The sequence below is a fragment of the Watersipora subatra genome, chromosome 1, assembly GCF_963576615.1.
Source record: "Watersipora subatra chromosome 1, tzWatSuba1.1, whole genome shotgun sequence".
In the NCBI taxonomy this organism is placed as follows: domain Eukaryota; kingdom Metazoa; phylum Bryozoa; class Gymnolaemata; order Cheilostomatida; family Watersiporidae; genus Watersipora; species Watersipora subatra.
This window is the reverse complement of record NC_088708.1, coordinates 54,592,481-54,618,985: the sequence shown is the minus strand read 5'-3', so window position 1 is coordinate 54,618,985 and position 26,505 is coordinate 54,592,481. Positions and strand designations below refer to the sequence as shown.

The following is a 26,505-nucleotide window of genomic DNA, read 5'->3' as shown; positions in this document are numbered from 1 at the left end:
GGGCCGATAGCAGTTTGTATTAACAATAATTCAAAGGTCTCTCATGAAGCAATGTTTTGGTACAGCTTTGAACTTTACTTGCGGAAAGTCCAAGATTTCGTTCATTTTTAATCAGATAGATGGGTGTTTAAGAGGCTGGTTCTCAGGAACTAGATGGAGTTTTAAAATCAAATATTTTTAGAAATTTGAAAAAGAATCAGAATTCTCAAGAATCAGACACCGTTTTGCAGCCAAATAGTTTTTGCGTTCTCGTGGAAGGCACAGAGCATATACGTTAGAAATTTGGATGAAATTGGCAAATAAAAGGAAACGCATATTTACGCAGACCAACGCACTCACATACACACATAATGAACTAGTGGTGTATATCAATATGGATGTTAACGACATGCGTAGACATCATTAACATTTATATTAATAGGTGTTAATGACGCCTATGATTAGAACATTGTACTCCATGTTACACGCAGTAGTGTAATATAGAGTACAATGTTTAAGCTTTTTCAAGCAAAGGACATTCTTCAAGCAAAGGAAAATTTTCCACATGTGCTCATGCGCTTAATTAAAAGTTCTGTATCGAAAATTAACTTTCTAGTTTCATTTTAAATGAAGGCTCATCAAGGGTTAGCTAAGGGTTGTCAATCTGTTTATTTGTTTGCTGCAACAATGGTGGTGATGTTACAGTCCTCATCACATAGGGCCATACATATAACGTCAAATTATTGGTTGAGACCATAAATATTTTTCAAGTTGTGGCCAATCGTCCACGATATTTTTTAGCCAATAACATTAGGACTAATGCTTCAAATGACCTCGCATTTGATGGCTGTAAAAAAGACTCCTGCATAACATGGTATTAAAAGATTGTCATACTGTAACACGCTTCAGTTGAACCCTCAAGTCTAATCGCGGAAGGGTTGCTATTGCTAGTGGTAATGTGACTTGCCAGTTGCCTACATCTTTAAATCTTTACAAACATGAATGCCACTATTAAAAGTGTGGCCATGAAATATTTTATGTATATAGTTTGATTTTAATAAATTAAGAAAGCATATCAAGGCCATAAGTAGATCAACATTGTTCTATTGGCCCATTCTGAAAGGTGTGCCTCCAATAAAAATCAAACTTGTAACACATCAACGAATCCACCTAACTTGAATGAAATGTGAGGATGTTTTCTAGCAACCCTAGATTTTCAGTCAAAATATCATGTTTCTTCAAAATAAATCAATTTACGAGTAAATATAGCAATAATATATATATAAATGTCTTATGTTTGAAGGACTTTTGCTGGCATCTCGTTTGCTTAGAAAGCTTTGTCATTAGCAAGCCGTGTTTAATAAGTTGTTGGCATGAGCAATTGAAAACAAATGGAGCTTTGAATCTTTGGTTTGAATGTGAAGATTTTTGTGGTTCCCTGAATATCTTGATGAGAGCAGAAACTTGACCACAGCTGAAGAGAGCTTTGGCTGCAGCTGCTGACAGTTTGATCAAGTGACTGAGTGTTTCCTTTTAGGTAGATCATGTCGTCAGCAGACACAGCCAGTACTCTACCATCTTCAAACGTTTCTTCTAAGAGCTCCAATGACCCTACCCCTGACTCTGTGCAAAGTCAGTCATCAACATTCGATACACAGCCACTTTCAACTCAGGAAGACCTTGACATACCCGGGGATGCTTGGGGTCAGCTGTCCGTTATCGGGGGCATTACTTATGGTGAGTGACACTACGCACAAACTCAAATTTCTGATGTTTTTCAGTTTATTTTTACATGCTGGATATAGAAGTTCAACTCCGCTGCATACATGAAGAACGTGTTTATACAAGTAGAGGTTCAGGCGTGAGCTTGTTCAATGATTTTAAAACCTGTTTCTCAAGTGCCTGTTCAAGTGTTTTAAGTATAGCTCTGTACCATAATTATGGCTCACTAAGTGTCTTGAACGACGTCTGGAATTGTTTGTTTTGAGTTTGCTAATTCCCTTCTTTACGCAAATGAAACTAGATTTGAGCAAGCATTCTAGAACCACCATTTTGAATACATACTTTGATGCCATAGAATAACAAATTATAGAGTTTAACATATTGCCATTATTGTGGTTTTCTGAAAATAATATCATTAAAATTAGAAAAAAGTTTTTAGAAATTAAAACGTTTGTAAGTGGATAACGGTGGTGTTTTAAGACTATAAACAACTTTCATTTTTGACAAAAATATTCTTGTCAGTTTTAAGAACATAAGTTGTTGGCTTTCTTTGTCATTGTTTGATCAATCACTAGTATTTTAGATATTAAAGTGCTGGTTTTTCCTTGTCTACTTGTTTGTTAATCACAATCTTTTCGGCGTTTGGAAATAGCACTATGTATTTTTAAGCGAAATTGCCTAAAGTTCTCTGATAAGTAGATTTCATTTCCAAATGTTTATTAGATTGAAATAAAATGATTAATTTTACTATCTGTGAGAGATCAACCTTTGCAAGAATAAAGCTACAAAAGCCTTTTGTAGAAAAAAGCAAATCCAAACTCGTAACATTCATCTTCTCAATAGCGTAAAAATGGATGAGTAATACCGCAATACACGAGCAACTGATAAGGGTGGGGGTGGGTAGTATCAAACACTGTTGTCTGCCCACCCGAGCTTCATCATTTTTTAACCAAATTGTCACGATGTATCACAAAAAATTCACTTATCCACTGACTTGAAGAGGTAGTTGGATGCGCTTTGACTGTTGGCTTGAGACATAATTAGGAACTCTGTAACTCTTCCTGGAAGGAGATTTAGGCACTTTTCGGGCTGATATAGACATTTATCTATGAATAAAACTGTGCATAACAGGACTGCCCAAACTATCCTGCTGAACTTGCTCAGCGTAACTCCTCTGGTTGTTTTAGTTAAGGCTCACATTAATTGCAAATGTTTTTAGTTGAAGTTTATTGGTACTAGTACCTTGGCAATCTACTGCGCTGGGAGAAATCATTAGGTGCGTCAATGAAGCGCAGAGAATAGCCGGTGCAGGTGTAAATGTATCAGGTTGCTAAGCTGAATGTCATAAGTTCAAATCGTGAATGATGCAATTCTTTTTCCAATTGAGGCTTCGGGCTGATGAAAGGACACGGCTTTTATTATTGTAAAGTTATTGTGAATTGTTGTTGTTGTATTATATTATTGACCTAGTATCTTGTTATTGTTTGCTATAAATCACTCTATTCCAGCAACTGCACTTGACTACCGTAGTTGAACATGTTTCAGATCTGGTTGACAAGTTGTACATTGTGGGGAGAGCTGCTGGTTCCAATATACAATTAACTACCAAAATGGAGCCGATAAGAAAATACTCATTGTACAAAAGCTGCTCTAAAAGTCAGTTTAAAATCTATATTGTAAGTACGTTAATCTGTCTGCTTATATATTATGTGCTTGTGCATAGTATACAAGTAGCAATTAGCCCGCTTTTTTCTTTAATACTTTGAAATTTGGGTATTTACTAAGCTATAGCTTATTGAAGTGATAATTTCATTGAACTGGTCATTCTTAGTAAACTTAGACTATTGAAGTGTGCATCCAAAGGCTAAAATAACCTATGGATTACTACTAGCTAGCACTATTATCTAAGACTGACTACACTAAACTCTCCCATCTGATATGAGACGTGTATAACATCATGTCAGAAAAAACCTGTTAACAGTTAAAAAACCTGTTGCTAGTTTTTTCAAATGCATCTAGTAAGGTTTGACTGGTTCCTTGACTTCAGTTTAGTACAAGGCAAACATTGGTTTACAGTGTGATGAATGCTGTTCTTATAAAAATATTTTAGGAAGCTAGAAGTGCTGGCAGCTTCATTTTCATTGAAGATTTAAGTACAAATGGTACGATAGTCAACAATGACATGATGGGTAGGTTTTCAGGTTTATTTATGGCATGCACTTCATTGGATGGAAAGAATTATAATATGTGCAAAGCTTTGTGCTTCTTGTTTCAATTTCTTCCTACTCTACAATTGTTTCAGTTTGTTTAGCCAATGAAGGCTCAAGCCAGCAAGTTCAGCTATGCTCATTCGTTCTCCAAATGATGTCTCTCTGGGCTTCATCGTCTGACGAATTTATTACCTATAATTCATGGAATAAATTAAATCATTTATATATTTTTGTGCAGACACTTGTTGGAAGGTGTCACCTGTATCTGTAGACAACCGTGTATTTTGTAGGAAAAGGCAAGTTTTCGGTGCTAAAAAATGGAGACGTAATCAGTTTGGTGAAGAAAGAATTTAAAGGTAACGAACATCGTTATAGCTAACCAGTTGTGAGCGTTGTAGTGTCTTGGTTCTAGTTCATCAAACGCAAACATTTAAAGTTCATGGTATTATTGTCCAGAGGAAAGCATAAATATGTTACTGTAAGAACTTCCTGCTTGCTTTAAAGATGTCTTGGTCAACAACTAGTAGCAACTATAAACTTGTTGCTACGACTAACAAAACAAACATTCCCTTTGCAGTACAGTCACACCTCAAGATACGAGTGCTCCAACATATGAGATACAAGCTGAATTTTGAGCAAATTTTTGCCTTGAGATACAAGATAAATTCTAGATACGAGCGTACAAGCTGCTTCTCAATGCAGCTGTCAGGTGGCCAAGTAGGCAAGTATGCTGCTTTCGAGAACAGCGTCGTTCGGTCTTTCTCATCGGATCAGTTTGAAACAGTTTTAAAATGGCTGGCTAAAAGCCATAGTGAAAGAGAGGCAAAAAGCGCTAAGCCGGAAGACGATAATAAAAAATGAAAATGAAGACAAAATTAGAATCAAGTTTAGCGTATGATAACATTTTTAAGTGTTTGTATAGTAAGCTAAATTCATTTGAGCTAAACTTCAAGTTTATGTTATGTTACGAAGCGTCACAAATGTGTAGCGTACCGATCATGTTGCCGTCAAGTCTCAGACGCCGCCGTTAGCCACTTCGTCTGTCTCGAAAGTAAGAACTCCATACAGTAAGAATGTCCATATTAATGTTACATTTTATTGCAGATCATAACCACTAAATAGGTATTTGTTATTTTGTGAGAGTCGATAGGGAATTGCAACAATTAAAAACATGTTTTCCGTTGTAATATCCTGTTTTTATATGTTTTCTAAAAGGATAGGCACAGATTAATTTGTATTTAGTTATTTCATACAGGAACTATTGCTTTGAGACACGAGAAAATTGACATACAAGCTCGGTCCCGCAACGCATTTAGCTCGCATGTCGAAGTATGATTGTTAATCATGGCCAGTTTAAATTTGGTGCTTAGTTGAAGAAGCACAGGCTAACAAGATTAGAAACGCTCACTCTCTTCTTTTGTTAAAACTGTTCAGGTTTCTGTGTATAGTAGTATGGTGTTACTTGTATGTTATTATCATGGGTCAATACATGTAGTTAATAAATTCTAAAATAGACCTACTGGTTTTTCAGGATTAGAGAGTTGTCTCATCAAAAAAAGGTAGTATGTATTTAAATATGTTATCGAAAATGCTGGTGTTCTGATCATCATTCAACTTATTGAACAATAAAGATAAATACAATAAAGAATTCCAGTTTTTCTTCAATAGAACCTTTATGAATAACCTATAAAGCTATGTGTGTGTTTAACTCATGTGCTTGTGTGTTTAACTTATGTACTTGATGTGTGTGTAAATTCTGTTGTACACCTATACTTGAAGTTCTTGCTGGGCTGTGCTCAGTGTAGACAGCCTGTTAACACCATTCTATTAAGCACAGGCTTTTGTGTAGATTCACCATAGTTCAGGAAATTTGAAACTCCAGCATTTTGTAACTGGCTAAAATTAAAATGTACACGCAGATTGGTCCAGGGCCTGAAAAACTACTACGTTCTCAGCTAGTTTTTTTTAATGACTAGCCTAGAGTATAGTAGTTCTTCCTGAAGTATATATAGAATTAAGCATTATTTTTTAACATGCAAGTCCGAGTTTTTTATTCTTCGAACCGTATTTTTCTATTTTTGGAGTAAAGATCTTTTGCTAGCTGTAAAGAATGTGTAGAAGTGTAAAGCAGAAGTGTAAACACATTGTAGAATATTTCTTTATTTGGTGCACTAGTAAGTGTACCGATAATGTCTAGTGAAACTAGCATGGAAATTGACCTGGTATGACTCTGCTCACACATCATTCGAATGTAATTTTAGAAGTTTACAAATTGAAGGAGTGATATTATTAGAAGGGATCGAAGGAGAATAGTGAAACTAGTTCTTTTTAACTCTCATCTATGATTCAGCTTTATTCGCTAAGTTAACTGAGAACAACTATCCTATTTTACACAATAGTTTTATACACGAGGTCAGAACGCTGCCAATTCATTGGTCGAAGGCTCTAAGCAGCGACGCAAGGTTTTTTGGCATTGAATACCTAGTTGTACAAGACGGGAGCTGTTATTCAAGCTGTGGCCTAATATACGTGTACATTTTTGGTCAGTTACAAGAACACTGATGCAACAAACAATCTGAAATTGGATGGTTTTACGTCAAAGACTCTGCTTAATAGCTTGGTGTTAGCAGGTTGTTTTATTTTAACATGGCCGATAGGACCTTCAACTTGTGTTCAGCTTGCGTTAGACTTCTGTGTTTGACTTGTGTTCATGTTATGTTTAACTTGTTTGTTAACTCACATATTCTCATGGTAGTCTTTAGCTAAAAAATCATTTATTTATTTATTTACTTATTTGTGTAATCACTAATTTGTCCTACAAAAAAAGTTTACTGGTAAAACAAGGTAGTGTACAGATATTCTTTGGCTGGTAACTCTAACTCGCATTCTCCTTCTGTTAATCGAGTGTTCTGCTACAGTAACTGGTTTATTTCTCTGCAGCCTTCCTCTTCACTGAGTGCAACGCGAAGGAGAAAAACGATGGGTTTCCTTTGGAAGTCCGATCCAAGTATATGTTCATAGAGGATTTGGGAAAGTGAGTAAACATATGAATTAGATTGCTTGTGCACTGTTTTCTATTTATATAGAGTTTACATTCAGGTACAAAATTATTTGTAATATTGTTTCTAATTCTGGCAAATCATATCATTTTATGTAATGTTGGCAGGTACACACAGTGCTCCATAAAACTTACTAGAAGTTGGGTGCTATGGTAATATTTAGAGTTGTTCTACCTTTGAAACATTTCCTGCATTACAGAGCAAGTTGTAATGTTGTTTGATGATTTTCATGTGTGTTAAATGTGGTGTGTAGGCCCCAAGGTCACATCTATTGTTATACGCATGGATCTAGCCTTAGAACCCTATTTTGTAATGAATATAGCTTGTGGTTGTTCACTAGCCAGTTGACAATGTAATTTGTTTGTTCAATTTATGAACTTGTTCAATTCTCTTTCTTCCTATAGAGGTGCATTTGGTACAGTGAAGTTGGCAATTCGTCGCTCTGACAAGCTGAGGGTTGCCTGTAAGTGTATCCCTAAGACAGACAAATTGGCCAGCACGCAGAACTCACAGGTTAGCAGGATTTTCTTTACAGAATAAGGGGCATGAGTTCAAACCTTCCAGACACATTCTCTACTTAATAATCACATGTTGGCCAATGATACCAATTTTTCTCTTCATTCACCTTTGCGATCTTGCTGCAAGAGCTGCGGTACTGTCGCTAGTCTCTATGTAAAATAATGATGCTCTATTCCTTTAGTAGATTTTGAAGTAAAAGTTAGAAGTTAATGCGTCTGTGATTTTGATCAGGTCCATTAATATCAGTACACAGTGCTGCGGTCAACAAATCAGTCAAGATTTGTTGTAGCAAGAATTTTAAAAAGATTGCCTGGCTCCTTGAATCCAGTTTGTAGAGTAGCTTTTAAACTTTGTTAAGTATTTACATTGCATGGTCTCATATCATGCTCGTTATGACCATGTGAGCAACTCAAATATTAACTCCTAGTCTATTTCTGTCTTGTTAATTCTGTAGGATCTGATGAAGGAGGTAGAAATCATGAAAAAACTAGACCATGTAAGTGTTATAGTAAGTCTGTTTATGGCTTGCTCTAGGCATGATATGTATGCTCCCATATACTGCATATGTGTATATTTTAGTGCAAGCGTATGTATGTACGTATGCGTATATTTGACATGTATATTTATGTTTGTGTACATTTGAATATATGTATAATTATATATGCATGAATTTGAATACCATAAAACCTCTATTTAAATGCCATGGCGCTCTATTTTTCAACCCTTTCCTTATAGTGGCGTTTTGTTAGGGATGGCGTTCAAGTATTATTTGATTAGTTCGTCAGAATTTTGGGAAGATAAATTAAATTCTTTCACTGGTGAAGCGATGCTAATGTCGCTTCTATTTTGCACTCTCCTTCAGGTGGATCGACATTAATGCCATCGGCCTCAGCATTTTTGCTGAACCATTTTTCATATACGTCGTGGAATTATCAGAACGAGATAAACAAGGGCCTACTTTGGTTATCAAATATTATTGCGATACAGTTATTAATTATTTTGATGGCGTCACTTTCAAAATAAATGAGAAAAGCTTTGGAGTTAGAAAATGGTCATATCGTTTTTAAATTTTAAAGATTTTTTTAACATTTTAAAGTTAGAATACGCCATAACAATGGCTCATATTACGTCGTAAAATGTTCCTGTCGAGTATTTTCATTTAATGATCAAACGCTTTAAAATCTTCAGGTACGATTAAAAACCACATTATCCACGAATCTGAAAATAATGGATAGGATTTCGACCTTATTGACTTCAAATCAGCATGTACATGTGGTTCTGATGATTGTGACAATAGATCTTCTCAGGAGGTACGCTGTTATTAAAACCATGGTGACCACTACAGCAAAAACAAAAGAGTTACCTGTTATTGATGTAACTGAGTCTTTATTAGTATTACTGTGGACATTTTTCTACTGGTCACTTACTATTACTGGTTCGTGAAGATCAAATAATGTCAAGGTGACGGTCAATTAAAGGGTGGCGCTGTATTTTTCAACCCTTCTATAGTGACGTTCTATTAGAGGTGGCATTCAATTAAATGTGGCATTCAAATAGAGGTTTTACAGTCTGTTTATATCTGATTATGTGTGTATTTGAATATGTTTATATTTGGGTATGTGATTTTATATCTGATTATGTGTATATTTGATCATGCGGATATTTGATTATGTGATTTTATAATTGAATATGTTTATATTTGTTTGCTGTGATAAGTGTGAAACCAATAAGATTCTTTCAGGGTTTCTTTAGGCAGTTAATGCAAGTGTACATTGAAATTGCACTTGCTTATGTTGTTTGATGTCTACAATATATCTACAATATTCACATAGTCATTGAATACTCAAATAGTTTTAGTAGACCAAATCAATCTGATTTGATTTGCTGTTTGTAACTCTCAATCACCTTGTTTTCAGCCCTGCATAATCAAAGTCGTTCATGTTGTTGATACAGAGCCAATGCTCTTCCTATTTATGGATCTGTAAGTATCTACTTCATGTACTTTTTCTCCTAATAATTATTCATTCGACCTACTTACCTTTTCGTCTCAGAAGTTGACTTACTTATGCATATGGTGTCTAACCTCGGCAATCAGCTATCTTATCTATAATACTTTGCCAACTTAATAATTCATCTTGTAACCTATATACATTCCCTTAACAATTAGAAACATAATCTATGTACATGTAATTAGGCACCTGGCTTATATCCTTTTTCACCTTAGTAGGTAGCTCCTTTACCCAAATACCTTATCATCTTAGTAATTAGCTACTTAGATTCTAAAATATCTTTTCTGTATAGGCTGCAAGCACTAGCAATAGGCTTGCGGGTCTATCCTGGTGAAATGGGATATTACTTTTGAGAGATGTTTATAGCTGCGAGGAACCACAGACAAAACCTTAGATAGGTATACGCATGTATAGGTGAAGGTCATCACTTGCCAAACTTCACGAGGAGGTCGCTAGCGTCACACAGCCAATATGAGAACCATGTTACACACTTGTTCATGTTAGTCATTAGACTATCAACCCATATAGGCCCTACTGTTACACAGGAGTACCGTAAGTCCTCATGCTCAAGCCGTGCTGCTTGTGCTCAAAAACAGATGACTCACGAAAAAAAAAAATCCTCCAACAAGCCGCATATGCCTACAGACCGCGGCTAATGACTGATGTTTTGTCATCCTTGACCCCTTCGGGAGCGAGGGTGTTGAGACGGGCTTCGCTATACCCCCCTCGTTCTCTTGAATAAGAAAACAGCTACATCAGTACACGTGAAAAGAATTTTCTTTCACTTCCAAGTTCGAATTAAAGTTCCTAAACCCTTGCATTAAGAACTTACTTGCCATGTCTCAGCTAGATTTTTATTGCACTGTTAGAGGGCTTCACGTTTATGAAAATATGCCGGTCAAGAATGAAAAGGTGTTAATAACCTATGACTGTGGTGAGTTAAACATGAGCGATAAATTCTTCTTTAGTCTAAAGTATTCCATAAACATGACCTTGAAAAAAAAACGAGTAGGTTGCCAAACCCCGTACCTAAAAGTGTATCATGACTGCGATTTTATGGTTATAGCGCGAAACTGAGCAGAGACCACATTTATTGAGAAGCAGCCCTGAGCCCCACGTAACTTTTAAAAACTTGGCTTTAGCTACGGCCTATGACCTTGAACCAGAAGCCGCGCCCAACGACAAGCCGCACGGCTTGAGCATAAGGACTTACGGTAGTCATGTTTATACCATCACTTTCTCCGTGCTCTCTTTCTCTCACACTTATCACATGCATCAATGGTTTAAGCAAATGATTAGCTAGCAGCTCTTGTCCTCTCACTCTATACCAGACTGTACAGATGGATACATCTTGCATGCCATTGTTTTGCATTCTTGTCTTCTTACTTGAGTGTTCACATTTTACATTTGGTTCCACAAGTTACCATGTTTGAACTGTCCATGGCGAAATCTATTTGAAGGAAATGTTAGGGCGGTAAAGTACGTATTTTATAGGCATGTTTGTGTAAATTATCAAAATGAAATTGTACATTTGTGCATATGCAGGAGCTAGCGTCAGAGAAGCGCCTGAATCATTGTGATTATAGCTGTGGCTGGCTCTTCCTTCAGCTAACTGAACAACATGCTGTAGTTGACGCTCTATTATCACATTGTATTTTTATTGAAGGCTTTTGTACAACCTTGTCTACAATAGCCTAATATTCATGACATAGATAGTCCTACATCGCTAAAATTATTAGCCCATTTTTATCAAACTCTGTTTGTCATTTATTATGGATAATATTACAATAATATATATATAATATAATAATAATATTTTATTTTTATTTTATCAATAAAAAGTCAGCAAAGTTTATTACTACTTAATTTTGAGTTGTTTTTCATCAAACTTGTTTAAATATTAAAAAAACTGCAAATGCAAAATCTCTCATATTTAATTTCGTTAGAGTTAGAAAAATGAAGTTTTGCTGTGCATAATCAAAGGAAGCATTGCATAGACAGCAATAAAATTGCATAGTCGACAGCATTTGAACACATCCTTGCGTGAAAGCCAACCGAGGGAAGCAAATCTAAATATGGTAGCTAAAATAATAAATAGAATAAATGGAAATATAAAAAGATGATTGTATACATTTTATAGAATTCTTATTTCTGATCGTTCATAAGAATCCTCTGCTGTAATTGCCATGTTCTGCAACTGCAATGTCAAGGTTTTTGATGTGATACACTTCCTGTTGTTAAGTTCTATGTACTGCATATAGTCATAATTTATCACACGACTTTACAACATTTTGATGAGCTGTCATCTAATTACCGCTTTTACGCGTTACTTCCTGTTTCTCATTCCATCAAGGTTTGCTGTCTCTTGATGCAGGGTAGAGGGTGGTGATCTGTTGACTGCTATCAAGAGATTGCGGAGGCTGGATGCCGCTGATACACAAAACATATTTTACCAGACTTGCCTGGCAGTGCAGGTGAACCCGACCATGTGCAACATTGAACAGCTGCTGTGTCTAGGATGAGGGAGCTTATTACTGTTGTTGCAAGTAGCCTGCAGATTTGTAGTGCGGATGTAAAGTTTTGAAAAACCTCATTAGTTTGAATGCTGATGTATGAGTTCAGTGAAACCGCGTCTGCACAGCCAGGGCAGTAGAGTGGTCGTGGCCATTTCGGTTTTTATAAATGCACAGGAATATTAGGTTGAACAAGTTTTATAAAAACTGGTACCCTGGCAGTCTGGTGTGTCGTGAGAGATCGTCAGGTGTACCAGTAAAGCACAGAGAATAACTATGTACACAATAATTCTAAAATTCTAGACAGTGAAGGATCAGTGTTGTAGGTAGTGTGACGGCCGCCAAAGCTTGATCCTGTATGATGCAATCTTTTTTCCAAGCTCAAACCATGACTTCAGACTGATGGATAGACACGCCTCTTGTAATACTAAAGATTATTTGTGCACACACACTTCAGCAACGAGTTTTAACTTGAGAAGAAAAGGCAGTTCAAAGCTGTAATTTGATGAGGGCATTCTATGGCACCAGATTCTAACAGCAACCAATATGCTCATTCATAGCTTTAAGCTCGTTCAGTACAAAATTGAAGTTTTTTTCTAAAAAATTTTATAATACAACTATCGATATTGCTGATAGAATTTATCAGCAATATCGATAGTTGTATTATAAAAATTACTACTATATATTTAATATATAGTAGTAAGTTGCTAGATATTTCATCTGTCATTGCTAAAACATAGAAAACAGTCTGTTTGTTGGGTAAAAGTCCTACTCTATATACAAGTCGTTTACATATCGTTTCGTTGACGATTTCGATGTGCATGCACAGCTCTGACGATTCTGTGAATTTCGACCGAATAATTCTGAGTTTTTTGTTCATTTCGTGATTTCAGTCGAAACCAACAAAAAAATTGGGATGTATGGCTGTACCTTCACTCTATATACAAGTCGGTATTTTTATGCACACCAGAAATCAATCTACTTAATAAAGTCCGAAGCAGCAACTCAGCTATTTTGACACTCTCGAGGTATATCTATACGATTATTGCTGCCAAATAGCTGCATAAGTTGCTGTTGTAGTCCAAATTTTCCGTTTGAGCTAACTTGAAGCAATCATGGCAGCCTGTGTTGAGATACATGTAAATTGGTAACAAAGCTTTCATATAGAACCGATTCTCTATAAGCAATTGCCTTCTTGATTAGTATGATTGGCATTGTCATAGTTGACTAGGGATCAATCCTGGTTTTGGGACGACTCCTTTTTATTAATTTTTTAGTGGCTTGGCGGAATAAAATTCTTTAAACTTCCCAAAATAAAAGATAGATTTAAGATAGTATTTATTCGCTTATGTAAATGTGAGCTCTTATTACAACAGACTAGTCCCCGGTAGTCTAGTGTGCCATGAGAGATCGCCAGGTAGAATAACTATATGATAGGATTGTTGGCTTATCATGCTGAAAGTTGTGAGTTCGAATCTCGAACGAAGCAATCTTTTTCCAACCTCTAACCTTGGCTTCGGGCAGTCGAATGGACATGCCTTTTATTGTTCTAAATGATCATGTGATTTAACAATGTTTCAATGTTGAGTCAATCAGTATTCACATCTTCTCATTGCAGTATTTACACAAAAACAATGTTGTACATCGAGACCTTAAACCTGAGAATATTCTTCTGACATCCATGGCGACTGACAGACAGATTGTTAAGGTAAGTCTTCACTTTCTGTTTGTATAGAAAGCCAGAAATTCCTAAAGCTGTACTACATTTATATTAATAAAGCCCACTTCGTCATTGTGTCTGCATCTGTTAGTCTGTATAGACACTACGAGTTTTCACATTTTGACAGTTTCATTCAAACTCACACACATGTGATCACCTGTGCCTTTCACCACATCTCAGACAACATTCGGTTATTAAACTCTCTCTGGTCGCTGGGCACCAGATTCTTAGACACTATCTCCAGGCTATCAAAATTAATTTATTAAAAATTTAAAAATTATTAATTATGAAAAAAGAAAAAAATTCCAGGGCATCACCTTGCTTATTACTAAGCTTTAATAAGAATTATGTTTAATAATTTATATTTTAAAATATAATTTCTATCATGCTTATACCATTGGTGATCTTGCTTCGGTCTCCATTTAATTACATCAGTTTTCTTGCTAATATGTTGATAGTAATGTGCATGAGATTGTGGAAAGGTCATTTTTATACTGGCCTCAAGGAATTTAAGCGATCAAGCGTTTTACATGGATGTTGTACTTTTTGAATCGAGTTGCAATGAACAGCCTTTAGAGTGTCATAAGGTGAGGGGGTAGCTATTTGTACAGTTTGTTTCACGTAGTGCATAGGATGGTCTTGTGAAGTACACCAAAGAAATGTGTGCATGAACAACAGATGAGAGCATTTCTACCATATCTCCCATGTAAATTTACTAAATAAAGCCACCTGTGTAAATAATGCGATATACAATTATCTACCCTTGTAACTGCCATGAATAGCCACTCATAACAGTGTTTAGAAACACTAAAATTTATGCTAAACGTATAAATCATCCATTTAGTCATGTTTATTTTAGTTTGAATTTAGTCATGTAAGCTTTTTAACATACCTTTTACTTCCTCAAAAGCAGCTCTGGAAAATTGAATTTTTTTTTAAACAACATCTTTATTAAGACATTTTGAAGCAGGCAGGAGATAGGGCGAGACAGATTTGGCTGAATATGATATTTCATTTTTTGTTGCTGTAATACACAATATACCAATGTTTATTAAACTGTTCTAAATCGATATAGCAGGTTTAGAGCTTCACAGTGGTTTAATAGATTTATGAAAGGTTGAGAAGAGTTATGAGAAAAAGACATCAGTGATTAGGTAAAAACCTGAGCATGTCGCCACAGTTTTACACATTTCTATAGGTTGAATTCTTCGACTCTGCACTCACTATTAGTACTCACTAATCTAATAGTGTTTGTTCTAGTAAAGTCTGGTATCCAGTTATAACTAATTGTTACCATTTGTTACCAATTGCTACTGGTTAATACCAGTTGTTACCAGTTAATACCAGTTAGTAACAGTTGTTACCAATTAATACCAGTTGTTACCAATTATTACCAGTTGTTACCAGTTGTACATGAGAATAGCACACGAGTTATCATGTGATGTCAATATTTCTGATTAGACCTTTTCCACCATTTCTATTTGAATTTTAAAACTAAAATTTTGTATATTCAAAGGTTGAGATAAGTCAGTGCTTGAAAATGTGCAACCATGAACAGAACAACCTTCCTTTTTTGTCGATATTTTCCTTTGATTACAGTTTGAATACATATTATAGACCCCTTCCATGCATTGAGGAGACACTCAATATCCATGTTTCATCCCATTTTCTTATGTTAATCAGAGTATTGGTTCTGCTGCAGGTGACAGATTTTGGGTACAGCATCATTACCGCCACGTCATCACTACTTCAGACCATATGTGGCACCTCACTTTACTTAGCTCCAGAGCTTGTCAACATGGCGGTGTTTGGAGCCGGTGAATTAGACAATAGCAGTACACAAGTTGGCTACACGAAAGCTGTGGATTGTTGGTCTCTCGGTGTCATCTTGTATGTTTGGTATGTGAGCATTTTCACTCGTAGTGTCCGAGGCCAGTTATGAGTGCCAGAATCATTCATGTATACACCTATACTTGGACACCTAGAATGCAGCCGTTGTACAACAAACAAGTGGTTTTTATGCCAAGATGGTTCACTCTATGCGCTGAGCTGACTGCAGCTACTGTGATGTGGTTAATATTTTACACTAGACTAGTTTTTCCTTACCAATTTGTAAAGTGATATGTCCATGCTAGTAGCATGAGATATTATCTATCTCTCAGTAGAACTAGTCATATATCAAACTGCATATCAAGATGCTGCTCATCTTGTTATCTGGTTCTCATGAATTAACCTAATCAGCTGGTGCTGATATACACTTAGGGATGTATTTAAAGTTTTATATCAATTCTATCCATATTTCTTCATCTACAACATATTCTTATTACATTCTTCGACTTGGCAGCGCCAGCCATGTTTTTATAGGTCAGTGTATGCTATCGGTAAGTTGCATCTAAGTTGGCAATGCTGCCTGCATTAGTGTAGTGTTTATGGGTTCATAGAGCAGTCTTTGCCATTTCTTACAGGTCTATTCTTCTATAGAGCTGTCTGATACTTTCAAAAGGTCTGTGGTCATAAAAATTGATTGTGTTTTTATATACCTTCCATGAATAGATGCATGCATAGACAGGATACTACTTTACTCATTGCTCAACACTTTGATACATAGTCTTGTATACACAAGCAAGTCCTCTGACCCTTGACCTATTAACAACTTTCCACCGACTGAAAGCATTTAGGAAAGTACAATTCTTTCTGAACCGAATACCATATGGAAGCTAGAAGCTTGTAGAATGCAATAAAAGAAACATAAATTAAATGGAGTAAATAGTTCTTATTTTACACTTTCTCAAAAATTAATTTTTCAGAGGTAGCTGAAGAAATACAGGTAAGGATTGCAGTACACCAAATCTTATGCTTTGTTTTTTTATGAATAAAAAACAACAAGGTTTAGTATAAAGTTCTTGTTGCTGATGACATGAAACTTTCTAGCTTTGTCTATTTCTGAGCCTTCCTTATCAAGAACCTCATCCAGTGTGTCAGTAGAAACTAATGTCCTATCAAGCAACCAGTTTTCATTTTTCAGCCAGTTTGAACTGCCCTCAGTATTTTGGCCACATATCGGGAATTAGTAGTCTAATTGATTTTAAAGTTCAGAATTCTACTAAAAACACATCACACGCAAAATGACAAAAATTTCATATTCCTACCTAAACCGGAAATGGGTAAAACAAAGTGAGACTAAGCAGCTTAATTTCCTCAGGCATAGGATTTGATGAGAAAGCAACTCCCTAACTCTTGGGCCCAGGTTTCAGAGTGTTAAATCCCTTTCTAAATGTCAGGCCAACCTATTTTTATTCCGTAACGTTTGGCAGCTCCTTCCTTGAGTTACTCATGCGCAACAAGCACGTAGCAGACCTTTAGGGTTACCTAGCGATCATCTGAGTTATACAATTATTATGTAGCACGACTGGTCAGCCTGCATTTACACCACAGAGAAAGGATATGCCCCTTCATACTCAAATACTTACAGGCAGCTACAAGCTGAAGGACTGCTACTGGGAATATCTGGATGACGGTAAGCTCTAGTGTCTTCACTAGCCGCTACTTTGTTATGGCTAATGTTATATGCTAATGATTATGGCATATAGGACAGATTCTATTATTGGCTAACGAATATATTCCAACAAAACCAGCGGATACCATCAGAGGCTTTAAAGTATAACCATAATTTGGTAGAGGTCTGTTGGGGATGGTTACATATAGGCAGCGGTTGTATATTATGAACATGTAGTGGCAGCAAACTGTAAAATTTCACCAGATATTATTGGCAAAGGACGCAAAGGATGGGGCTGTATTGTGACAAGGGTTCTTGGAAGATCGCCATTGATATAAGCAGGATATGTAAAGGATGACCCTAGTCTGGCGTCAGTTGCTGATAATGACCATGTTTTTTGATGAGACTGTCAGAAATTACTATCTTTGAGTTTGATCAACGGCAGTGAGATGATTACAATTCAAAGGTCTGGCTTTATACTCCTGAAACGCGTTGTTGAAGTGTCGTTTCAAAACAAACATATTGGTCTGTGTCGGTAAAGATAAAACTCATGTATTTGTGATTGGCTGAAATAGTTGATTAAAATGATATCTGTTCAGTTTTATTCACTTCCAATATAAGCTAGTGTCGCCCATGATCGGCTTTTGAATGATCATGACAGCGTGGGTGCGCACAGAAAACTATTTATGTGGGGACAAAGATATTTTCAATTGTAATACGTATATGTGAAAGTCTCTAGCATACATTAGAACTGTTTATAAAGCACTTCAGATAATTTTTTTCAGTAATTGAATATGTTATAATCCTTTTTATAGTTTAATTTATGTCATAAACTTGAAGTATTTGTGTATTTGGCGATTTTCATTGTTGACATGCGCTTTTTCTTTTAGCAAAATGTAGCAATGCAAATACCTGAAGTTGTTATCACAAATTGTTAATGATCCGTGTTATAATACTAATATCCTGACAATACTTCAATAGCGGTACTTGAAAATCCAGAAAGGCCATCGCGGCCACTTGGTCAATGTATTTGTCCAGCATATTTGTGTGTATTCGGAGCATCTGGTCACTGACATATTTTATGAGAAGACAACTCCTTGATTACCGGCAAGAAATGTTGATGAACAAAAAAGGTTTTAAATTATGTCTTTTCTATTGTTAATTTTTAGCCAAGGATCTGGTTGGCAAGCTGATGACTGTTGACCCTAAACAAAGGATTACTTTAGATGATGCCTTGGAGCATCCTTACTTCAAGGTTGGTCTTCTGACTGACTTTTTCTGATGACAGCGCTAATAGAGTAGTAAAATTTTTCTTACTTGGACATGAGCCAGCCTCGTATGTATGATATACTTTTATTTTATTGACCTGCAGCTCTGTGCGCAGAAAAATAATATTAGCTGCCAACTGTACTGCTCAACAATTTAAATACATGAGATTTTTAGATGTTATTAAAACTTTCTTATATTTTGTGGTTACTCGATGAATAGAATATAATAGAACCAAGTCTGTATTTTCAAAATATTTCCCATCATCTTGTTTACACTTTTGGAATCCCAAATCACCTCGTTCTGCTATGCAATGTCAGGTAACAACAGATAATCCTTACTCGTATTTTTGCTTTAGAAAATACTTTGCGTTCACTGCTATATTCTGGTGCCATAGTATGTAGAATATTCACCGTCCTCTGGTTTATGTCTCTAAAATTTACACCTCTGCCTATGATTGCCATAGCATAAAGATTTTGAGAGTGTATCGATATTTACAGATCGTTTAGGACATTAACACAGTATTTTGAAGACTGGTAACTAGTACATGTTAACTAAAAGGTTGCTTGTGTTGAGCTGGATCAACAGACAACTTCTTTTGAATACTAAATTTTTAGACTCATTTGTTTGTGCATTTAATTACGGTGGATTTCCGTAATTGAGCAGACAAATCTCAATTTTTACTTCGGTTTGTTATTTTGTCGAATTTTATTTTTATAGTTATTTTTTATAGTTTGTAATTTTTAGAATTTTATTGAGTAATTTGTTATTGCATATAACTACATGTATATGTTTTGCAGTCTCACAACATTCTGCTTTGGCTGGCACCTGTTTAAATATAGAAAGATTTACAAAAACTGTTTTGAGATGAAAAAGATGATTTCTAATGTAATTGAAAAGTTTGTCTTTTTGTAATATTCACAAAGCCATACTGAATTTTAGGATGATCAGCTTGTACAATCAGTCCATAGGTTACTATCTGAAGAGCAGGGATTTCCTTTTGAGAGAAATGCTTGTGAGCCTGATGATCGGCCAGCCAAGGTTAGATGCTTTGAATGCCAACTTGTTGTTATTATATTTATTTATTCATTTCAGCTCCCCTTGGCACTCTTCTAATATCATGATATTCTGGTCAGAAAGATTTGGCATGCTCTTACTTCTCTAATGCCAACACACGGCTGATCTGTGTTTTGTTAATATTTATGGTATTAGGCAATTATGACAACTAGTGCCACCCGTGAAAATTTCACGGTTATGTATTTTTTGTTTAGTTTCAGTTCTTTAACACAGCTATTCAACAGCTCATGTTAGTCTTCGGGTAACAAAGAAAAACCCATGGTGACTTTTCCCTCATTTTAATTTTCCGCCATGGTTACTTTTTCCTAGTTTTATATGTATTTGTTTTAATTTTAAATCATGAATTTGCTAATAAGACTTTCAAGCGTCTTCAAACAGTAAATAATTGAAGGTTATTATTTGCAAAGAAGGTTAGTTAAATTTGGGCAAAACTATACAGAGCCTTTGTATCCGTAATAACATAATTTTCCTATCTAATTATGGAAAAGCTTAACACACGTCAAACAAACACACACGGTAGTCTCCTGGCAATCTGGTGTGCTACGAGTGATCATTAGGTATGTCGTTGACACGCAGATAATGACAATTTACACAGTTATTATTCTGAGACACCAGAAGGTGGTCGGTTGGTGCAGGTGTTAGAGACTCGGACTACCAAGCTAAATGTCGAGCGATTGAATCCAGCTTATAACAATCTTTCATCTCAACTTGTAACCACTGCTGAAGAGCATGACATACAGCGAACACACACATTCTGTTGTATTAATATATAATATATATTAATACATAGATGTTAATTAGCCTGGGAGTAAAGAGTAGGAGAAATAATGCTGATATAACAGGCACTGGTTCATTTATCCGAGTTTTTCCCCTTTACAAAGCATTTTAGTCGTACGGTTGTGGTTTAAAGAAGGGGAGACAACTGCAAGTTCTGCATATTCCATGCATAGAGTTATCTCCCCCTAGAGTGATAACTACACTAGCGTTTCCGGTGCCAACAAGGAGCGTTTAGGCCACGCCTCTTTTTTGTGCTAGTCAGTCGTAGTGATTGACTAGATCAATAACATCAGCCATGAGAAGGGTTAAACAAGGATCATGAATTCCAGTTGAGATAGTAATTAATGCTCATATTAAAGAAATGATGATTATAGTTTATTACTTTAATATATGCTTATTATTTAAAGCAATTCAATACCTACCAGGGATTGCTAAACATATTATGGAAATGTTTACTTTTTCATTTCCATGAACATAAATATTTCCATAATTTTAGGGAAATGGATATGGAAATTTTATTTTACAAGTATGGAAATGGTATGAAAATGGAAATAATATGGAAATGAATTATGAAAATGGAAATTGTGACATACACGTAATACCTGATACCTACATGACTTGCCAAGGCACTGAATAGATAGTGAGTGAAAGTGAAGGTAATGCAAGCAGTTACTCATAGATAACATACATAGTCATACTGGGGTTGTATTACATTGGTGTGATGGGAAGCTAATCAACTGCCATCAACTATGAGCTGTACTACCCAGTGTTGCCCAAGTAATAAAAAAGTATTTGGACAGAAAATTTATTTTTATATAACATTTACTATTCTAACTTTTAAACTTCATATCATGAGAAAATATTTTTAAGCAGTTTAAATGAATTAAGAGGAAAAAGAAAACAACTCTAAAGGTTTGCAAGCTTTTTCAAACAACTACAACTTTTAAATTTCATATCATGAAAGAAGTGTTTTGTTGAAATAAATTAGGAAAAAAAATAAAACTGTAAATGTGTTTAAATGTAAAATAATTAGCAAGTAATGGCTAAATATAATCTGTTTAGCTATGATTACAATGAAAAATTATTTAATAAATAAGGTAATACAAAAGTCTATTTTATTTTTATATAATTATAGTTAGTAGAATTAAGTATAATTTATTTTTATTTAACATATAACAACATTTACCAATTTAACTTTCAAACTACATATTATGAAAAATGTTTTGTGTAATTGAAATAAATGAAGAGAAGAGAGAAAATAAAAACAACTGTAAATGTTTTCAAGCTTTTTCAAACAACTACCACTTTTAAACTTCATATCATGAAAGAAGTTTTTTGTTAAAATGAATTAAGAAGAAAAATGAAACTGCAAATGTGTTTAAATGTAAAATAATTAGCAAGTAATGCTAAATATAATCTGTTTAGCTATGATTACAATAAAAAATTATTGTAATCATAGCTAATTTTTATTACTTTATTTAATAAATAAAGTAATTCACAACTACTTTTTATTACTTTATTTAATAAATAAAGTAATAAAAAGTCTATTTTATTTTTAAATAATTATAATTTAGTATAATTAAGTATAATTTATTTTTATCTAACATATAACAACATTTGCCAATAACTTTTAAACTTTTTGCTTGCTTACATCAAGCAAAGATGTCCACTAACTAGTGGACATCTTTGCTTCAAGCTAGTCTATTTATTTGATTGATATGTATTGAAATCTAATATTACATGCAAGGTCTGTTTGTGAACTGAGGTGATAATGAATCACTCTATCACCATACAATGTCAATACTTTCAGTTGATGGCAGTCGATTAGCTTCCCATCACACCAATGTAATACAACCCCAGTATGACTATCTATCTTATCTATGAATAACCAATGATATACAGCCCCTCATGTGTGGGGGCTGTATATCATTGGAGTAACTGATTGCATTAACTCACTTACTTAACACCATCTATTCAGTGCCTTTGCAATGCATGTAGGTATTAAATTGCTTTAAATAATAAGCATATATTAGAGTAATAAACTATAATCATCATTTCTTTAATATGAGCAATAATTACTATCTTAACTGGAAATTCATGATCATTCTCATGGCTGACGTTATTGTTCTGTCGATCACTACGATTGACTAGCACAAAAAAGGGGCGTGGCCTTAACGCTCCTTGTTGGCACCGGAAACGCTCGTGTTGTTGAATGCACAGTTATCACTCTAGGGGGAGATAACTCTATGATTCCATGAAACTTATTATGGAACAGATACCTTAATTTTAATCAGGAGTCATGCTCCCATGGAATAGTTTAAAAGCATTATGTAAGCAACAGTAAAAATGTGTAGTAATCATTATTTGAACACAATTAATAAAATAGCAGACCGAGGGAGACAAATTCGAAATTGGTTTTAACAAAATTAATTAAAAGGTTATCATTATGTAAAGCTTGTTAAATTATAATGTCAAACTTTTAAAGGAATTTATACCGCCACTTCATGGATCTATGCTGTTACTAATTATTAATACTTAGCACTAAATGGTTACTAGAGGCAAATTCAGTTGATATAAACTTCTTCAACAAGCCCCTTATAATTAGCTTAAATTGACTATAGAGATTTATACTACTGCCATTTTAATTAGGCAGAAAGTCAACTTTTTGAGTCATAATTTGGCCTTAAAGGTCTTGTTTGGCCACGTCCGGATGAAACAACCTTTTATGGAAAGGCACTAAATTTTAGGCTGTGCGAAACACCAGTTTTCTTATACATGTAAAATATACCTGGATGCTTGGCCACAGCTCGAGAAACAACCATGGTGTTGACGAGTCATTTGATGACATAAAAAACGAATTGCGTATTATTGTTTACAAAATGCCTGAATTCCTAATTTCTTAATTGCATCAACCAATATATTGCTATTGTAAAGATCTTTTGCTATCAGTATGTGCAGAGAATTTCAGTGGTGCATTCACGCAGAAACTGATAACGTTTTGTGGAACTAGCACGAGAGTTGACCTTCAACAACAACTTCTGCCCACACATCTTTTAACGTTAAAAGATATTTTACTTTTTGCAAATCTACAAGCTCATTGAAAGAGTGATGATATTACAAACAATGAAATTATATGCGAGTGAAAGTAGTCCGTTATCTACCTCAACAGTGGTAACAACAATATACATGTAACTAAGAAATTGGACTGTCAGTCTTTGCACGATTGTTCCACTATACATACAAGGTTTGAACACTGTTTATTCCACTGTCCCAAACAATAGGCTTAACCTTTAGCCGAACTGCTCAGTTATCCTGTTAGTTATCATTGTTAAGGCAGATAACAAGATCTTTTCAAACTCACCCATTTGGCCATGCAAGAAGGAAAGACTTGTTTAGGCTGTACCCAAACTTGTAGGCTGCACCGTAACTGCAGTATTATTGCTTTGCATCGTCAACTTTTCTTCTTTTTGCTGATCAATTTCACTGGTTTTGTAGGTCATGATTGCGGTAATTTTACAATAAATAGATGAAAAGCGCATATCTGCGACATTCATTTACAAATATTTGCTTTTTTTTTAACAGCAGTCTATTTTGCAAAGCAAAACTAATAACAAATATTTTGTACGCCTAGGATAAAGCGGAACAACAAAATATTTTTACTATAAAAAAGGTACTACTCCTTCATCGTCTATCTGTACCCAGGGGTAAAGGTTACGATGAAAAATAACTTTTGTCGATACTCCAACTCGTGACATTCAGATCGGTGGACCGATGCTGTAACACCTGCACCAATTGATTGCCTCTAAGTTTATATAAACAATTGCGCAGCTACCTATTATTTGTTTTATCGACACATCTGACGATCTATCACGACGAACTAGAATTTCATACAAGTTGTATAGTATATATATATATATATATAGTAGATATAACGTTGTACGCGTGTCATTTTTTCTTTTGCAAGTGCAGCGAGATAAATTAACATTAACATCGAATTTGAGAACTCGCCTGATTTGGCACTTTACGTTATGTGGAATTTTTTACGTAGTATGAAGCAAAAACTTAACATAAATTCTTTACGTTATGGGAGGTATATGTTATAGGAGGTGTATGTTATAGGTGTATGTTATAGGAGCGTCCACTGTATTACTCTTTCAATGGGTTTGTATATTTGTGAAAAACAAGATATGCTGGCGATGTGTGGGACTGATTTTGTAGGCAAGGTCCAATCTTGAGCTAGTTCCAATAAATTATATTGATCCTTGCATGAATGCACCATTGAAATGCCGCGTACACACTGCAAACAAAATATGTTTATGTCAGAAATAAATAGTGATTGGTTGAGGCGTTATGGAAACTTAGACTAGCATGTTATAAACAATAATGTGCAATTATTTTCAGGCATCGAATGACTGGTCAAAACCATAGTTGTTTAATGAGCCATGGCCGAACATGCATTGCATTTTACTTGCACATGTATAAAAAAATTGTTACTTCAAATTTACTTCAAATGCCCTGAAATTTTGCTAATTTTATATTAAAAGATTGCATAACAACATGGTTTTACCAGATTGTTTCACCTGAACATGTCCAGAAAACATGTTCAAATAGGACCTTGAAGTTGGATGTGAGGATGTGACTGATGATACTACTATGACTCTGGAGTGATCAGAAAATGCAATATTACTCAAGTTCTGATAAATCAACTAATAATTACATATTGTTGGTAACTCTTTTAAAGGTTGACTTGCAACAAAATTCACATTACAGTAATTGGGTATCAAAAGATTCACCATGTCTTACTCTGCTGTGTTGTAGGTGCAAAGTATGTGGAAATGTGATTACAAGCTCAAAAACGAACAGTTCATCGCCGCCATCACCAAACCGCCGTAGATTGGAATCAATTTATTTTTCTGACGTACTCAAACGATTTGATTATTGTTTCGACACGTGATGTTTCACGTGAATTGAAAGGCCAATAAAAGGCTCGATATAAAACTTCTCATAGCACTAGTTTATGACAAATACTGCGGATTTTACCGAAGAGCCCTTACCAAATATAGATGCTCGCTAGTTTACAGTTTTGTTTCGGCTTGGTCTAATCGTCTAGTCGTAATCTGATCATGTGACCCATACTTCTTGCCAAACAGCGTGAATAATTTCTGCAGCATTTTTTCGACTATCCCAGGTGACCAACAGGCTTGTCATGTTTATCAAAGGATGATATGCACTCCTTCGAGCTAATGTTAAAAACTTAACCGAGTTTTTACAGTGGGTTTTGAGATACCAGTGCTCAAATGACAGCATTACAATGATGATGAAACAGACGCGTAAGGACAATTATAGACATGGTTTTGTTGAATGTGTGAAGTGTATTTGTAAAAATATTTCGACGAATGAGGTTGCATGAAGGTGTAAACAGAAGCCGTCTTGTTCAGTTACTACGTCCCATTTGAACCGTTTTGGAAAGGGATTCTAATCTATGGCAGTTTCGTGATGGCGGCAATTAACTGTTCGTTTTTGAGCTTTTAAGAACTTGTAATCACATTTCCACATATTTTGCACCTTAAACACAGCAGAGTAAGACATGGTAAATCTTTTGATACCAAATAACTGTAATGTGAATTTTGTTGCGAGTCAACTTTTAAATCAACTGAAGCATACATTGGGTGTTTTTTTCTGCAGAAAGCTCGTAGAGATGATGTTATGGATGAGGGCAGTCATACAAACTGCATCACACCTTTGTTGTCTCATGATGAAGAAACAATCCTAAATGAGGATGCTTCTATGCCTGAAACTGGTCTCCCTGGCTGCGCTTCTTCTGCAGATATGGACACAACGTCAGCAGCAGGCAAAAACAGCTACATGTCCACTTCTTCAAATCCTTAGGACTGTTTTATTGCATTTTTTCTCTAGTCATTGCCAGAAACATTTTTTGTTGTTGTTTTCATTCCGAATTATTCATATCTTTGTATCGTGCCATTGCTTTTTAGCTTTAGTACGGGTGGTTTTATACGCTAACTTTGAGCATGGTAATTAGAAATAGTTTGCAATCTTTCAGTAATAAAATTACTGTATATACCCAGCTTTATAATATGTGGCAGGCCACTTTTGTAGCTTCTCATAACCTGCTATCTGGTACAACGCGGATGTTATGG

At 35.2% G+C, this 26,505-nt stretch overlaps 1 protein-coding gene across 1 annotated transcript; it reads left to right on the top strand.

The window, feature by feature from the left end:
• Positions 1 to 1,521: 1,521 nt before the first annotated feature.
• Positions 1,522 to 26,505, top strand: LOC137398290 (myosin light chain kinase A-like). Its single transcript, XM_068084400.1, has 15 exons — positions 1,522 to 1,716; positions 3,247 to 3,377; positions 3,812 to 3,890; positions 4,202 to 4,267; positions 6,852 to 6,945; positions 7,375 to 7,483; positions 7,944 to 7,985; positions 9,406 to 9,470; positions 11,873 to 11,972; positions 13,630 to 13,719; positions 15,434 to 15,630; positions 17,136 to 17,248; positions 18,397 to 18,482; positions 19,436 to 19,534; positions 26,033 to 26,505. The coding sequence occupies exons 1-15, from the start codon at positions 1,524 to 1,526 to the stop codon at positions 26,234 to 26,236; spliced, it is 1,668 nt and encodes a 555-aa protein (XP_067940501.1). The 5' UTR covers positions 1,522 to 1,523; the 3' UTR covers positions 26,237 to 26,505.